The 16,910-nt window shown below is 38.3% G+C and overlaps 1 protein-coding gene across 1 annotated transcript in view; it reads left to right on the top strand.

The window, feature by feature from the left end:
* The window catches only part of cxcl14 (chemokine (C-X-C motif) ligand 14), a 30,260-nt gene extending 14,791 nt beyond the window's left edge, over nucleotides 1–15,469 (top strand). Inside the window, exons 3-4 of the mRNA XM_028812972.2 lie at nucleotides 6,404–6,517; nucleotides 11,558–15,469. Of these exons, the coding sequence (XP_028668805.1) occupies nucleotides 6,404–6,517; nucleotides 11,558–11,573 (130 nt within the window). The 3' untranslated portion in view covers nucleotides 11,574–15,469. The remainder of the gene's footprint in view (nucleotides 1–6,403; nucleotides 6,518–11,557) is intronic.
* Nucleotides 15,470–16,910: the final 1,441 nt, after the last annotated feature.

The following is a 16,910-nucleotide window of genomic DNA, read 5'->3' as shown; positions in this document are numbered from 1 at the left end:
AGGATTTAATTTCTCCTTGTGGCATACCTCAGTATACCACTTGTAAGAGCTAGCCTGGCCACAGACAGACATGACACCGCAATGTCCAAACACACCCACGTTTATTCCACTATTTACAAATCTATTTACATGATTACACTCAGTCCTTGGTCCTTCAGGCCGCCTCCACTCCTGTCTCACAAGCTCCATCCTCTTCCACCCGACTCCGGCTCCTCGAATGAAGTGAGGCGTCCCCTTTTATAACGCCCCGGATTTGCTCTAGGTGCCTGATGATGGACTTCCGGCAGCACTTCCCAGTGTGGCGGAAGCGCTGCCCTTACATCCAGAAGCGCTCCGGGCGTACACCATCCCTTGTCTGTCAGCACTTCCTGGTGTACCGGAAGCGCTGTCCCCCAGGGATCAAGAACCGCTCAGGTGCCCAGGGAAGAGAAGTGCCACTCTCCCGGTCCCTCCTTCCTCCAGGCATCCCGGCGGGGCAGGGTTCCTGACCATCTATCACACACTTTAACAGTATACCAGTGCTGTCTACATAACCTGCAGATGGGACTGCCTCTTTAACCTTTAAAAGTAGTGTCTTGACATTATCAGAATTTTTCCTTTTGCTGTTAACATTTGATAGATGCCTTAAATTAAAAATTGTTGAGTAATTTTAATTAGTTTATGATAACTCTAAACTGAATTAAGCAGGTTAAAGAAATGGAGTGATTGATAAATGGATAAGGATATACAATAAAGTTTTGTATGTCTAATTAACATTCTCATGTACCACCAAGGGACTGATCCCACACCCTAGAATTACGTTTGCTGCAGTTTAAGAAACAGTGGTCTACACAATGTAAAAGACTATAGCTCCATGTATGGTTCCATGCTACTGTCCTATTAGCAAATCCTCTGCACTTTTTGTGGTCCAAATTCATATCTACTAGTCATATATATATATATCAATATAAATAAAGATTAGCTAAATTGTGTAATGTTTTCATGGAATGCTTATTTTTCTTCAAAACCATATTTCATATAGTATATATCTATATATCAATTTTTTCATCTTCATTAGGAGAATACAACAAAGATACTCTCATGTCAATACAACCAATTTAACATGCATACATCAACCAAAATACATTATATACATCCGCTCTGCTAATAATAGTAGTGGCTTAGTTGTGTGTTAGCAGTTAACAAGCCACATGGGTGGTGCAAAGGTAATGTAGCTGTCTCACAGTAAGGAGATCATGGGTTCGTGTCCCAGGTCCTCTCCATGTAAAATATTAATAAGAGTTCGAAACCCCATTTAACAAAAAATTATACTGTGAACCAATAGCAGGCAAAGTGAGCTATCAACATGGGGTTGGGCTGCCATAGGTGGCCATGGGGGCACACACCCCTAGTTACAGTATAAACAGATTAATTACAAACATGTTAATAGCTAACTGCTACCAATAGTTAAGTCCACTATTGGATTATTTTACATTCATTGATGTACACATATAAGTAGAGAAGCTAATATTCATAAATCTTGCATTAAAACACATAACTTTTTATGAGGGGTGAACATAAACATCAAGAAAAGAAATTACTACTGCTCCTTTTTTTTTTTTTTATTTAAATAAATCATTGCATGCAAAAAACAGAGAGCTTTTGACTTCCAGGAGCTTCTTGGCACAATTTCACTTTCTACCATTGAGACTCTGAACAGAACAGATGGTAGGCCATGGAAAGGGCAAACAATAACAGATGAGATATGACCTGAAGAAAATACAGTATTTGTGTAAAAACTTGCTGGGTGGAAAAACATAAAATTTCCTATGCTATTCCTGAAGGTTAATATGTCCACAGTGTTTCTGCAATTGAAAAACTCACATTGGTATTTACATTTTTGTGAAAATATGAAGCCGATGATCTTATGTAAAATATCTTAAAATCACACTTCTGTCCTCATCATCGTGGTTGTTGCTCCTCTCATCATGATGAGGGTCACAATAGCAACATGCTGTATTTGTTTAAATGGTCCACTTTATTCTTTGGAATTTCATTTAGTGTTTAGCCACATCTTGTGACCATAGTTGAAGATGGGCATATAGATTACCAGTGTGGAATAGAGGCTCTGTGGCTTAGTAATCAATGGCCCATCTTTAAATAAATAAATTGAATAGCTGGCTCAGTCTTCTTAGGTGTGCATAACACCAGACATCACACTCAGTAGACCTGTGGCTGATTTTAAAAACCACCCTGGGGTCACTACCAACCACATCCTGGAATTTATTCCCTGGGTTATCAGTGTAGAACTCCAACTCTTGGATCCCAGTGCCCCTGCATCACTCAGCTTGCCCTTAAAAGTTCAAGTTTGCTAGGCATGATACCCACTCCTACAAAAGAAGAACACAATTCCCCAAGTTCCCTTCTGGAGTTGCTTCACAATATAGTATACACGTGCACAAAATTAGGTCATGCCTCAGTCAGTCTAGTCATTAGCATTGTTTCATAGCTTTACAAACAATGGCACCTCTAAACCTCTAGCGTGAATGTTCCCACTTTTTGGAATGTGAATACCTGCTTTTTCCAATATAGGGTCATAGGGACAGAGCCTTTCCAAACAGCATTAGAAACAAGATAGGAGATAACCCAGGACGGGATACCAGTTTACCACAAGATACACTCCCATGCACACCTACATTGGACCAACTCAGAAGGAAAAATCATAACTCCCTAAGTTGTTTTGTTTTGCTAGCTAAATGCACTAATCATTTTTTGAAGAAAAAAAATCTAAAACATGAATGTTGAATATTGCACTGCTGTCTGAAATAGCTCAATTACATTGTGTGCCTGGACTTCTAGCACTGATACAACAGCAACAGGGCACTAACAACAATGTGGCTGTGGCTGCCCAAAAATGCACAAAATGACAGTACCCATGCTTGAAAACAAACTAAACAGAGGTGCAGTAACATTTAAAAAATGATAAAAAGTAATAATGTTCTTAAAATGAACACATGGGCAAAATTAGTGAAGAAATGTGTTTTGTATTTTCAAAAACCTCAAAATCATAACAGCCAGTTCTTACTTTAAAATATGTTTTCAACAAGAATGCAGGGTCACAAATAGTAATAATTGGAAAAAGGCATCAGGATCATTGTGTGATTAAGAATTAAAGTGAAGGTTAAAAAGTAAGGTTTTTAAGACAGTAGTGTCACCAGCAATGATGTATTGCGCCGAGACATGGGCAGTAAAGAGAGTGCAGGAGAAGAAGTTGGATGTGGCAGAAATGAGAATGTTGAGAAGGATTTGTGGAGTTACAAAAAAGGACAGAATAAGAAATGAGACAATCAGGAGTGCAACAAAAGTGGGAGAGATATCTAAGAAATACGGGAGAGTAGATTGAAATGGTATGGACATGTGATAAGGAGAGACAAGGAATATGTAGGCAAAAGAGTGATGGCAATGAAAGTATGGGGAAGAGAAGGGGGGAAGCCAAAGTAGTGGTGGATGGATCTGAAGGAAAAGTGCTTGACTGGGAAGGAGGTGCAGGACCAAGCTGTATGGAGAAGGTTGATCAAGCTCATCGACCCCATAACGAAGTGGAAAAAGATGAAGCATTAGAGTCACAAACAGAAGTTGATTAAGAGTTAAAATATGACAAGAGGTATTTCTTCATACAAAAAACAGTAGATACATTCAGTAGAATATGGCACCTAATTATGGAGCTGAAAGTACAGTGGGTATGGAAAGTATTCAGACCCCCTTCAATTTTTCACTCTTTGTTATATTGTAGCCATTTGCTAAAATCATTTAAATTAATTTTTTCCCTCATGTACACACAGCACCCCATATTGACAGACAAAAAAAAGAATTTTTGAAATTGTTGCAGATTTATTAAAAAAGAAAAACTGAAAAATCACATGGTCCTAAGTATTCAGACCCTTTGCTCAGTATTTAGTAGAAGCACCCTTTTGAGCTAATACAGCCATGAGTCTTCTTGGGAAAGATGCAACAAGTTTTTCACACCTGGATTTGGGGATCCTCTGCCATTCCTCCTAGCAGATCCTCTCCAGTTCTGTCAGGTTGGATGGTAAACGTTGGTGGACAGCCATTTTTAGGTCTCTCCAGAGATGCTCAATTGGGTTTAAGTCAGGGCTCTGGCGGGGCCATTCAAGCACAGTCACAGAGTTGTTGTGAAGCCACTCCTTCGTTATTTTAGCTGTGTGCTTAGGGTCATTGTCTTGTTGGAAGGTAAACCTTCGGCCCAGTCTGAGGTCCTTAGCACTCTGGAGAAGGTTTTTGTCCAGGATATCCCTGTACTTGGCCGCATTCATCTTTCCCTCGATTGCAACCAGTCGTCCTGTCCCTACAGCTGAAAAACACCCCCACAGCATGATGCTGCCACCGCCATGCTTCACTGTGGGGACTGTATTGGACAAGTGATGAGCAGTGCCTGGTTGTCTCCACACATACCGCTTAGAATTAAGGCCAAAAAGTTCTATCTTGGTCTCATCAGACCAGAGAATCTTATTTCTCACCATCTCAGAGTCCTTCAGGTGTCTTTTAGCAAACTCCATGTGGGCTGTCATGTGTCTTGCACTGAGGAGAGGCTTCCGACAGGCCACTCTGCCATAAAGCCCTGACTGGTGGAGGGCTGCAGTGATGGTTGACTTTCTACAACTTTCTCCCATCTCCTGACTGCATCTCTGGAGCTCAGCCAAAGTGATCTTTGGGTTCTTCTTTACCTCTCTCACCAAGGCTCTTCTCCCCCGGTAGCTCAGCTTGGCCGGACGGCCAGCTCTAGGAAGGGTTCTGGTCGTCCCAAACGTCTTCCATTTAAGGATTATGGAGGCCACTGTGCTCTTGGGAACCTTAAGTGCAGCAGAAATTTTTTTGTACCCTTGGCCAGATCTGTGCCTTGCCACAGTTCTGTCTCTGAGCTCTTCAGGCAGTTCCTTTGACCTCATGATTCTCATTTGCTCTGACATGCATTGTGAGCTGTAAGGTCTTATATTGACAGGTTTGTGGCTTTCCTAATCAAGTCCAATCAGTTTAATCAAACACAGCTGGACTCAAATGAAGGGGATCTCAAGGATGATCAGAAGAAATGGAAAGCACCTGAGTTAAATATATGAGTGTCACAGCAAAGGGTCTGAATACTTAGGACCATGTGATATTTCAGTTTTTCTTTTTCAATAAATCTGCAACAATTTCAAAAATTCTTTTTTTTGTCTGTCAATATGGGGTGCTGTGTGTACATTAATGAGGGAAAAAATTAATTTAAATGATTTTAGCAAATGGCTGCAATATAACAAAGAGTGAAAAATTGAAGGGGGTCTGAATACTTTCCGTACCCACTGTAGAAACTTGTAGACTTCTTTTAATCTTCACTCAATATTAGTTAGAAAGCAGTGAAAATATTTTAAAATACTTACACAGGACATCCCCACACTAAACTATTGCATAAACAAGGGGCTATTCTGTTCTCTCCTTTCTCTTAAACTTTGTAAATATATATATATATATATATATATATATATATGAATGACTGCATAATGTAAACAAAAATAATGCCATTATTGCAATATAAATGCTGTGGTGGGCTGGCGCCCTGCCTGGGGTTTGTTTCCTGCCTTGTGCCCTGTGTTGGTTGGGATTGGCTCCAGCAGACCCCCGTGACCCTGTGTTAGGATATAGCAGGTTGGACAATGACTGACTGAATATAAATGCAAGGAAGTTATGGGCGCAGGGAAAATAACTTACCCAAAAAAAGCATAAGAAACAAGAACCTCTGCTGCTTTTCTGAACCCTGCCTATATGATAGGATGGTCACACACCTGCCCACTTCAGATGTAGCATTGTGTGCTCCTTCTCTCAACTCCAGTTTCCATTTCTCTCCCTCTTACTCTTGCCAGTTTGTCCCAAATCCCTCTTTCACCCTCTTACCATTACAATATTGGGCATACTGGGCCCTGCCAGCCCTTGCTCTGCCAAACATTTATATGTGCCAGACATCTAATCAAATATCCAGTGTAACCTCCTCTCTCTTCCTTGAATGTCTCCTGATGAACTTTCTTTATCCCTCTGTCATCTTGGTGGTGCCCCTGCAAACCTTTTACTTACATATTGCACAAAGGACATTAGCGGACTAAATCTTTTTGTAGGTTACTGGAATTTTTTTTTTCTGTTTTCAAAAGCAGAGTTTAGCATACAGTTGTAAATAAATAGCATTCTTCCCAAAATGTGTGCATGATGCCTGCAACACGCTCTTTTAAAGCTTTCTTCTTTTTCTATGATTTAAACTCCTACTTTAAAGCATGGACTGGCAAAAATAACTTAAAACTGTGACTAAGTATTCCTTGTCTCTGCATACGATTTGGACTCCAATAGAAAAGCCCTAATTAAGTTTTCCTTCTTTTCACAGCGTCACATTGGAGAACGTATCTCGTTTCAAGGGTCAGGAATACTGTCTGCATCCCAAACTGCAAAGCACCAAGAACCTGGTGAAATGGTACACAGCATGGAAGGATAAGCACAGGTGAGATTCTGAAGAAATTATCTCAGAGCGCCTCTGTGGTTCTCAGATAGCTCTGCATGCTAGCCTGAAATGTGCGACGTCATTCCCAATGATTGGCTTGTGACTAGTGATAAGTCTGTTTTTCTACACCATTTTACTATGTTTTAGCTCTAACCACTTACTGACAAGTTACTTATTTCTGTGGAGTTAGATCCATTCCTGTACTCCAACTACCGAATATGGGCAAACAGTATAATAAGGCGTCAGTTGTTTTTTCATTCACAATGCTTCACATATGCAATACCCGTCTGTAATGAATACAATAAACCTGCAGCCATATCTCATATTATAAATGAAGCTCAAGCCACAGCATAGATTTTTTTCGTCTAGCACTTCCTTCACAATAGTAGTCATGTGTTGGTTAAGAGGAGACCATCTGCTCAAAAAACTCAAAAGTGATGTGTTAAAGCAGTGTAAGGAAGATGTAATCCCTGTTACTTGGCAATCAGGTTGCATGTTGGCAACTATTCACATATTTTAGTTTCAGAATGTGATGGTCTGCAGATTTGGAAGAGATGTAGTTCTATTAAGAATTATTGCGACATTTTTAAGCACCAGGGTTCTCGTATATTTCAGTTTGTTTAGGCTTCTAATAGAATAACCATGTTACATTGTTTTGACATTGCTCACTATATAATATTCATATGTGGCACAGTGGTGCAAGTCAGTTTAAGATCTGGATACTTCATTGTAAAAGTGAATGAATGATGTAATAATACATGGACTTTCATTTTGTATTCTTCATAATATTCAACAGACTACCAAAAACAAAAGTATCTGTCAATACATAAACAAGATGTGCATAGTAAAGTACGCTGGCATGACGCACCAGGGAGGCTGGAGTAAGACAAGGGGGTTTTTTGAGATAATTATTTGCTTCAGAACCATTTTTGCACCAGTACTGAGGTCCAAAAGCTGGTATCAATACTATTGCCTAACACCTACACATTCCTTGTAGCATTTTATGTCTGTACTTTTAACAGATTGTCATAAGTAATTTAGTGCACTAGTTATTGGTCAGTGAGTCAAGAACCAACAGCACACTTGGCTACTTTTAGCCTACTGTAAAAACAGAGATACAACAGATTATTGCATCATTCCACACAGTGTTAAAGTGTGTTGAGTCCCATGAATCTTGCCTGAAAAGGTCTCAACACACAGCCTCACATGAAATTATTTAAAATGGCTTCAGCCTTTCATGAGCCTGTAAAAATGTATAGTGCATGCCTGTTCACAATCAGCTCTTAATACAAATGAAATGTTTAGTGTAAGTGGTCACCCAAATAATATATGTGATAACATTTGAGAAAACTATATAGTGTATGTCTGTCCTTAGAGGGGGCTCTAAATGATTGACCCATTATGTCCTAGAGACTTCTTCATGGATAATAAGAATCAAGAGTTTATTAGGCAAAAAAAAGTCAGTCATTTTCTAACTCAATTAGTCTTGAACTGGGTCACCGGGGGTGCTGGAGCCAAATCCAGCTAGCATAGGGTGCAAGGCAGGAACAAACACAGGACAGGGTGCTAGTGTAGCACAAGCAAACACACACACATTCACCCACCCACCCTACCAACCACTAAGGCCAATTTAGCATTGCCAATCCACTTAACCTACATGTCTTTGGACGGTGGGAGGAAACCTGAGCACCCGGAGGAAACTCATGCAGACATAGGGAGATGTACAGAAATTAAATATTGAACAAGAGAGTTCAGTGAATGACTAAATGGGATTTCTCTGGTGGATTTGTGAACAACTTTGTTATTTAGCATCTTGCAGCAACAGGATAAACAGCCTTAAATGGTTAAGTAAATCATTTAATTTTCAATTTCTTGATCACTAACTGTATGAAATCTATACATTCCTCCGGTGACTATGCAGGATTTTCTGCAAGGTTTAAGATTTTCCATCAAAAAAAAAAAAAACAAACACACACATGTTAGTTTCATTGCCCAGTCAGGGTTGTTTTCTGCCTTACACGAAATGCTGCCAAGGTAGACCCTGGCATTTGACACTGTGTGGATGAGAGTAAGTGTGTCTTGTGAGTGTGAACTGACATCCCTTTTAAGTTTGGCTCCTGCCAGAATATGATTAAGCAGGTTTAGTCGATGGGTGGGCATTCTCCAACTTTAAATTCCTTACTCTTCGTACAAAGTGGGTGACACAGTGGAAATGCTGGTGTCTCACAGTAAGGAGACTAGGTTTCATATTCCAGGTCCTCCCTGTGTGAAGTTTGCATGTTCTCCTTGTGTCTGTGCAGGTTTACCACAGATTTTTCAGTTTCTGTAAACTGTCACTCAACATGCAGATTAGGTGAATTGGCGATGCTAAATTGGCCCAAATGTGTTTGTTATTTGTGTGTGTGCGTGTGTGATTGACTGCTGGACTTGTCCTGCACCCTATGCTAGCTGGGATAGGCTCCAGCACCCTCAATGACCCTGGCATGAATTAAGTGGGTTAGAAAATGACATATTACAAAGCATTGTACACAGTCAAGCAAAGAAAACCACCATCACAAAAGACCACCTAAGAGGCACCAATCCATTGGCCACTTAATAAGTTTTGATACAACTATTTCAGATTTGTTTTACGTTTAAAAAAAAGTATTGTTTTTATAGGCAGCAAGAACATAAAAAAATGTTTGCCCCTTGGTGATCCACTGAGCAGCTATAGAAAATGAAAGAATAAATACAGTAGATGAACGAATATTTGAATTTTATTTAACTTCTACATTTGGCATGAATTATTTTTTTCTTTTGAGAAAACTTGGATGAAATATTTATTTAACTCATTGGCTGCTTTCTGCTAATTTTCAAAGATATTTTTAATGAGCATGCTATAATTGTTCTTTACCACAGATTATCTGTAGAATTTCTCAGGCTGCATTCTGACCTAAAGCAAAAAGCAATGATAATTCTTGTAGAACATAAGAGCATCTTTTATCGGAGCTTTAAAGATGGCCCCTTTATGGATTAGAGTCTATGGTAATGTGATTGACACAGTTCACAACGTGAGAGAATAGTACGTCACTCCATGTAACACAGACGTCAACCTGAAGGCAGACTAACTGCTCAGAAGAGATGACAGATAAATTGCGTAATGTTTTTATTTGTGCCAAAATGATATTGAAGAATTATCTGGTGATGTTCAGCTGCTGCGTCTGCCAGTTTTGTCTGCCAAACTATTCCATTAATCATTTGCTAGAAATTAAAATGTATGCACAGATGGTAAAGGATAGGCATAGTTTTACACATTTTATTTCAAGAAAAACTTTGCATTGATATCTTTCACACTTTCTTTCAAAAAATGCACGGGGAAATTAATATCAAGAAATGAAATAAAACATGGACACTTTTCTGATTTCCTGGAAATCCTAATCTTACTTCTAAAAAGTGGTACCTGGTTTTATTTTATAAACTATGTATTTACACCATCTCACTGCCCGGTATGTTCAGTAAGCTCAGGCATTGACCATAAATAGAAAAGGATTTCTGTGAATTGCTGCTAATTTAAAGCATAACTGATTTGACCCAATGTGAGAATTCCATTCTCTTTGGCGGTCCAATTAGTGTGATGAACAGACTTCAGTTATAAGCACAAAGAGAAATAAAATAAGGCTGGTAACCTTAGAGCTGTAATCGGATACCACACAGGTGGATTTTCATGGCTTTTACTCACAACCCTGCTATGTCATAAGAGCTGCCTGGATATTAAATTAGCAGGTGGGATATTACATGTTGTTTGTTTCAGACTACATCATCAGTACAAGAGTGCAGATTAATTGAAAGTTTGTGCATCGTGCCAGAAAAAGGATACTAAGAAGGATGGACAGATACCAAACATCCAACAAATAATCATTAATTAATGATGTTGTTGTCACTAATTTTTCAGAAAATTCCACTATTTCCTCTATTATCAGACTCATTTAATCCCATCTAAGGCTCTTGGAGGGACAGAGACTCTTTTGGCAGCATTGGGCACAAGATTAAAATCAGCCGTGTACAGATTTGCAGATTCATGCATACGCTCAAATCAGTTAACATGACATGCTTATGTTTGAAGCAAACCAGTACTTAGAGGAAAACCACAGACATGTAATAGTAGAAGTAGTAGTGCTGTCACATACACTACAAGAAAAGTCTAACTTGCATGTCCAACCAACATGTAAAGTCCACACAGACTGTGACAGCCAGTATTTGAATCCACAACTCCTTGAACTGTTAGGCTAATCTGTGTACCACCCTGCACCCTAAGAAGAAAATGATTCTATTAAAAACTGTTATGGTAAACAGAAATGTTTAATTTTGGTTGAACCACTGACAATTCACCAAGGTTGCATGCCAAATAGGAAAGATTATATATAGCAAAGAGTTCTCCAGGTTTTTCCTTGAAATCACATATTAGAGAAAAGAGTAAAATCTACATACTCATGTGTAGTCAACTACTGTACATACTTTTACATTTACTTTTCACCTTTGTGAGTTATTATTAATTTTAGTTCTCTAGATAGTAACATATCATTTTCAAAACAATGTAGTGTAATGGGGAACAGAGTTTATTCTAGTAGAATTGTGTGCAAGGTAGAAAACATCCCTGAACAGGGAATAACTCCATCACAGAGCTCAGTTAGACACAGCAGGTCTGGGGTTTGGGGACTCAGTGGCACCTCCTACTGTTCACGGTGGGCCAAATCAGTCACGGAACTCCAAGGCTCCTTTCTGCCTTACATCCAGTGCTGGCAGAATGAGTTATGTTTACCACTGTAATTGAGTAAAATGGACGTGAAATATGAATAAAGGACATTTATGTACAAGGTTCAAAAGTGACATGATACTTGTGCAGTAACCAGTGCTCAGTTCCACTTCTCTGAAAACTTTCCTGCCAAAATGTACAAATTCTAACACTGAAACCATAGTATTGTAATGCAATAATAGGGAGATATTCTGAACCTTAACCCAACACCTATAATTACTCATATTCTCTCTCTTTCTGTCTCGCAGGGTGTATGAAGCTTGAATCACCATTGGATTTACAACTTTTTGGATGAACTCTCTGACTACCAGTTTATTTGAAAAAAAAAGCACAAAAATGACCCCAACATAAAAATCAGTTTTGTATTGTAAACACTTTATTTACAGTATGATGGTTTTGCACTTTTTCTTTTGATATTCATATTGAGATGTAGAAGATGTAAGGCTTGAGAAGAGAGAGGTGGTGTGTCGGAGGCAGCCCTGCTTCTTGTGTCATCCTGTTGTGAAGGATCTGTGTGTGCTTCACAGAGGATGACTTTTTGGAGGAATTTCACAAATGTCACCATATTTGGTCATTCATTTCAGAGCACTATGTTATTTACTCTTTAAGATAACATTTTCCAGTCTTTTTTTTAAATATAACACCTTTCATAGCAAGTGCGTGTCACAAAAAACAAATTAGGAATAAAAAAGGCTTTGGGTACCATAACTCCATTTTAATACTGTAACTATATATAATATTATAAACCAATATAAAACAATAAATAAATGTAAAAGTATTTTGAGAAATAAATTATAACAAACGTTTTTAAAAATAATAGCTTTTTTGAGTACACTATGAAGAATATTTACCCAACTTCTCAATGGCTTTTTTTTACCAACAATGTAAATTAAGTACAGCAACAAGAGCTTTTTCACTCATGTATTGAAAATACGCTGCTTTTGTATTAATCATGCCCCTTTTCAGCAAGCAGCATCTTTTGTCGCTAGGCAACAATTCATGCAGCTTACCCACATCTGCAGCCCCTTACTTGATTATATTAATGTAATAAGTGAGCTGCATTTAACTTGCTTGGACTATTAGCTTTCCTATGTTGAAAATTCTAACTGCTTTTTCGTACTCTTGAGTTGTATGCCATCTCCTTATCTTGACTTTGTGCTTGTGTAGTGAGGGGTCAGTGAGGCTGAAAGGGGAGAGAAGCAGCTGTGTAATATGATACCCTTGCAGTGATACCCCAGCAGCGGGTGTTCCCTTTAGCTAAACTGGATAAGCTGCTTCTTTCTGATTCTGAAGCTAGCCTCTTTGTTTAAGGATATGAAACAGAGAGCGGCAGGGCCCCAGTGACAAATATAGACCCTACATTTGTCACTAGGGCTTACTGACAAGTTTAGTTGCCACTAGATTGCTCTCTCGTGACAACTTATTTCAGCAGTAAATATACTTATTGGCTATTTAGAGTTTTTTCCTGCTTGATTGTACAGTATACCAACATATTCCAGGTATGATGATGTCTTGGCTCTCCTAGACTTGTTTGTCCACTATACTTGTCTCAGATAAGCCCACATTTATATTTTGCATGTCTCCTGCAAAGTCCTGGTACACACATATTGCCAATGGCTTAAATCAAAGATATTTGCTGGGTTACATAATTAGAGAAAGTGAGGAGGATTTCTCAATTTGATATGTATGTAATCCCCAGTTGCTTTCTTTTATTCGTATGAAAAGTACTGCATAACTTTATAGTGCAATTCACTTAGGCCTCTAGACAAAATTCTCAACAGCTTCTATCAATATCTGACAAAAGATGAAATGAACAACTCAAAAATAAAATTTCATGCCAAGTTCTTGTCTGTATGGAATTTTCACATTCTTCCCATGCCCACGCGAGCTTACACCAATTATTCCCGTTTTCCTCCCACATGCCCAAGGGTGCGCTTATTAGGTTGATTTTAAGTTTTCAACCGGTCAAAGTCTGAGTGAAAAGAATGAGTGTGAATGTATGAATAAGTGTGCCCTGTAAGAAAGTTATCTTACATTACAGGCAGTCTTTATATTATTTACCAAAAATTTCATTGCATTTTTTAAAAGCATATACACAGTTCTGTCAGTGTGGGGATGGCATGAGTGCAAAAATGCTTAGTGCCACGGCTTCAGTACTTTAGAGCTGTATTTTCCAAATCCGGTTCAGTCACCTTCCCTATAGAGTTTGCATGTTCTCCCTGTTTCGTAGTGGATTTCCTCTTGTTTCTGTGCACATCCCAATTTGTATAGTTTAAGCTCATTGGCTACTCTAAATGCATTTGTTATGAGTGAGTGTGCCCTGTCCAAGGCTGGTTCCTGCAGCTATTGGCTCCAGTGCCACACAACCATCTACTGAAAGCAGATTTTAAAAATGGATGGCTAGGAAACTCAGTAGCAAGGTGTGTAATGAGCTTTGGCCACCTTTTCTTGCATTCTTAAGTTAATGACTTATATACTAACCATTTCTTGAAAGAAGTTTGCCAAATCAGCAACTTCCTTGTTTATTTGTGGGTTGGCACATATAAACAAGTTAAATAAACACAACATTTTATATATGAATAGTCTCTATCTATCTTTCTTGTATAGTCTGATCCTGTCTTCCTAGCATGTCATCAGACAGCTTTTTGCAATTTGGGGAATGTTTTTACGCTACACCAATTGGTCAGACTTTGGCAATGCTGGCAAGTATGATTTTGACTTCGCTGAAGGGAACAAGGAACAGACAAGGTAGACATCTAGAATGAGAATGCAACCTGCCTGTGCTCTCGTGTTAATTTATTCATTACTGTTACCTGCTGATTCGATTCAGAGTTACTGGCAGCCAGACTATATCCTGGCATCACTGACTACAAGGCTGAAATCCGTCCAGGAATGGGAGCTAATGCATCCAAAAGGACACACTCACTCATGCAGGGTCAATGTAGATTTGTCAAACAGCCTAGCATGAATGTCGCAGGGATGTGGGGGAAAAACCCACACAAACTCCACATAGATCTTTCCAAACCAAAAAGTGTCTCAGTGGCTGTTTGTAACTAGGTGTTCCTATACTCCCACATCTTGAAAGACAAATCAAGAAATAAAAGCAATAGATGAAAACGTAATTGTTAAAAAATTATGTAAAATTAACATTTTCCTTCAAATAACGTTTCTAATTTATAACAATTTGCCAAGTGCTGTTGTTCTTTCATATAATAACAGGTATGGTTATAAATATTCTGTCACTGGTGGACCTCTGACTCACCATTTGTCAGCAGTCGAGAAGTTTGCAATGATAAAAAAAAAAAGATTTGCTCATCACTTAATTAAAATTAAAACTTCCCTCTCATCAAAGATTAGGAGCCATAATCCAGGCCACTCAGTGAAGATAAGAGCACACAATTCACCAAAAGTGTCTCTCAAACTACATTTCAGTTTAATTTTTTTTTTAATCTTACACCATAGAAGAAAACTTCACTGCTCTGAGACTGAAATCCCAGCTCTAATTATAGGTCTCGGGTTTAAGTCGGTAAATTCAGAAATCTATCAGTTGAGAGGCTGTAGGACACCTTCATGCTTTGATGTAGGATTTCACTTCTAGCAAATTCAGTAGACTATCTTGTGTATCGTTATCTTCATTTTGCAGCCTTTTTCACTCACATTTGTAAGGTTCCAGGCTGCCCCTTTTGGCTAAGATTTATCATGGTGCAAGACTTCACAGGCTTAGACTGTCATACTTGCATTATCTCAGCATTTGGAAACAATGGAAGGATGCTAGAATGTTCTTTCATATTTGATCTTAAAAGAAATACTGGCTTTCCTGTAAATTTCTTAATGTTTTGCTTCTTCACCAATATAAATGTACAGCATAATAATGATTACTGCTTATATGATGCATTCCATTTGTTATTATTATAATTATTATTTTCTTTTTATATAGAGAGTGTAAATAGAATGAATACTATATATAAAATATACTTATTGTTTCTCAATATAATGTATTGCTAAATTATCATTTTGCTATTTAAATGTTACAAAAAACTGAAAAAAGCCTTTTTTGCTTTTTTTGTTTATGTTCTATGTTGGGTGCAACATGGCACTTGTTTCTAAAAATATGGGGAGAGTATACTGAAAACCCCAAGCAATAAAATATGTAGAAACTCTTTGATGGCTGTCTGATTTTTTTCACATTTATTCTTGAGGAAGTGACATTGTGAATTTCCCCTTAGGATTAATAAAGTATCTATCTATCTATCTATCTATCTATCTATCTATCTATCTATCTATCTATCTATCTATCTATCTATCTATCTATCTATCTATCTATAATCCACCGTGTTAAAAATCTTCCATTTTCTGATCTTATGGGCTATCTTGGGTAAAGGTATCAAATATACAGTTTATTAATATTGATAAAAAAGAAGCAACAAATTAAAATGCAGAGTGGGAGCGATTTGTGTTTTACTTTTGTATCATCATTTCCAATAGGGATTTATTCTGCGAGTGTAAGGTGTGATGGTTGTGCGGACCTACAGCATGCATTTCAATCAATTCATAAACTGAACCATCAAAAACAGTGTATTTACTAGAGTAACAAAGAGATCTTTATGGGCAAATCAAGAAAAGTAGTTTGGACAGAGCAGGGACTGGTTCACAAAGGTCTAAGAAATCATAAACCAGAATACCATAATTGGGATAAATTATTTTGTAATCAAATAAGTTGGAAAATGTATTCATGGGATAACAATTGGGTGATTTAGTTAACAGTTTTGAAATTTGAAACATTATACGTTTTTGTTTATTTACTTCATCGAAGAGGCAGACATCACATATCTGTATATTCGTTTTATTAAATACTTTTGTGTCCGATCCAAAATAACAGTGTTCATAGAATGTAATTACTAGTGATGAGTGAACACGATTGAATTCATTTTGGTTCAAGTTGGTTAAAAATGCAGAAATGTTCAGGAATTTCTTCAAACTCTGCAAAATAATTGGAGGTCAATGGAGAAGAAAGTGAACTAGCTTTAAGTGGATTATAATAGTGCAGTGGTCTTTTAAGTGTCCCTCTGGGCTACAGAAGCATCTGCCAATTATTCTGGATAGATTATTGTAACCAAAAAATGTGGCCTGAGCCGTGAGGCAGCAGTGCTAACCACTGCACAGCCATTCATCCATGATAAGATGGCAGAGAGACAGTTGTGCCGAAAACTGTGGGCTGTAAGAGGGAAATGAGAAGATACTGTGCATCAACAACATACAGGTGGTAGGAGAAGCCAGGAGAAGAAATTACATTGACTAAGGAATAAATGTAGAGAGGAAAAAGGAGTGGACTCGGCACTAATCCCTGATGGACACTAGTGGAGAGTTTCTATAGAGAAGACAAGAAGTTAGATCAGGAGAAACAAAAGGATTGGTCAGTCAGGCAGGACTTGAACCAATCCAAAGAAGAACCATGTTTAGCGTTTAGTATAAACATGATATTATAGCCTGCGGTGGGTTGGCACCCTGCCCGGGATTGTTTCCTGCCTTGTGCCCTGTGTTGGCTGGGATTGGCTCCAGCGGACCCCCGTGACCCTGTGTTCGGATTCAGCGGGTTGGAAA

Source organism: Erpetoichthys calabaricus, chromosome 11 (genome assembly GCF_900747795.2).
Source record: "Erpetoichthys calabaricus chromosome 11, fErpCal1.3, whole genome shotgun sequence".
NCBI classification, from domain to species: Eukaryota; Metazoa; Chordata; class Cladistia; order Polypteriformes; family Polypteridae; genus Erpetoichthys; species Erpetoichthys calabaricus.
Note: the sequence above shows the minus strand (reverse complement) of the source record. Positions and strands in the feature narration are given on the sequence as shown.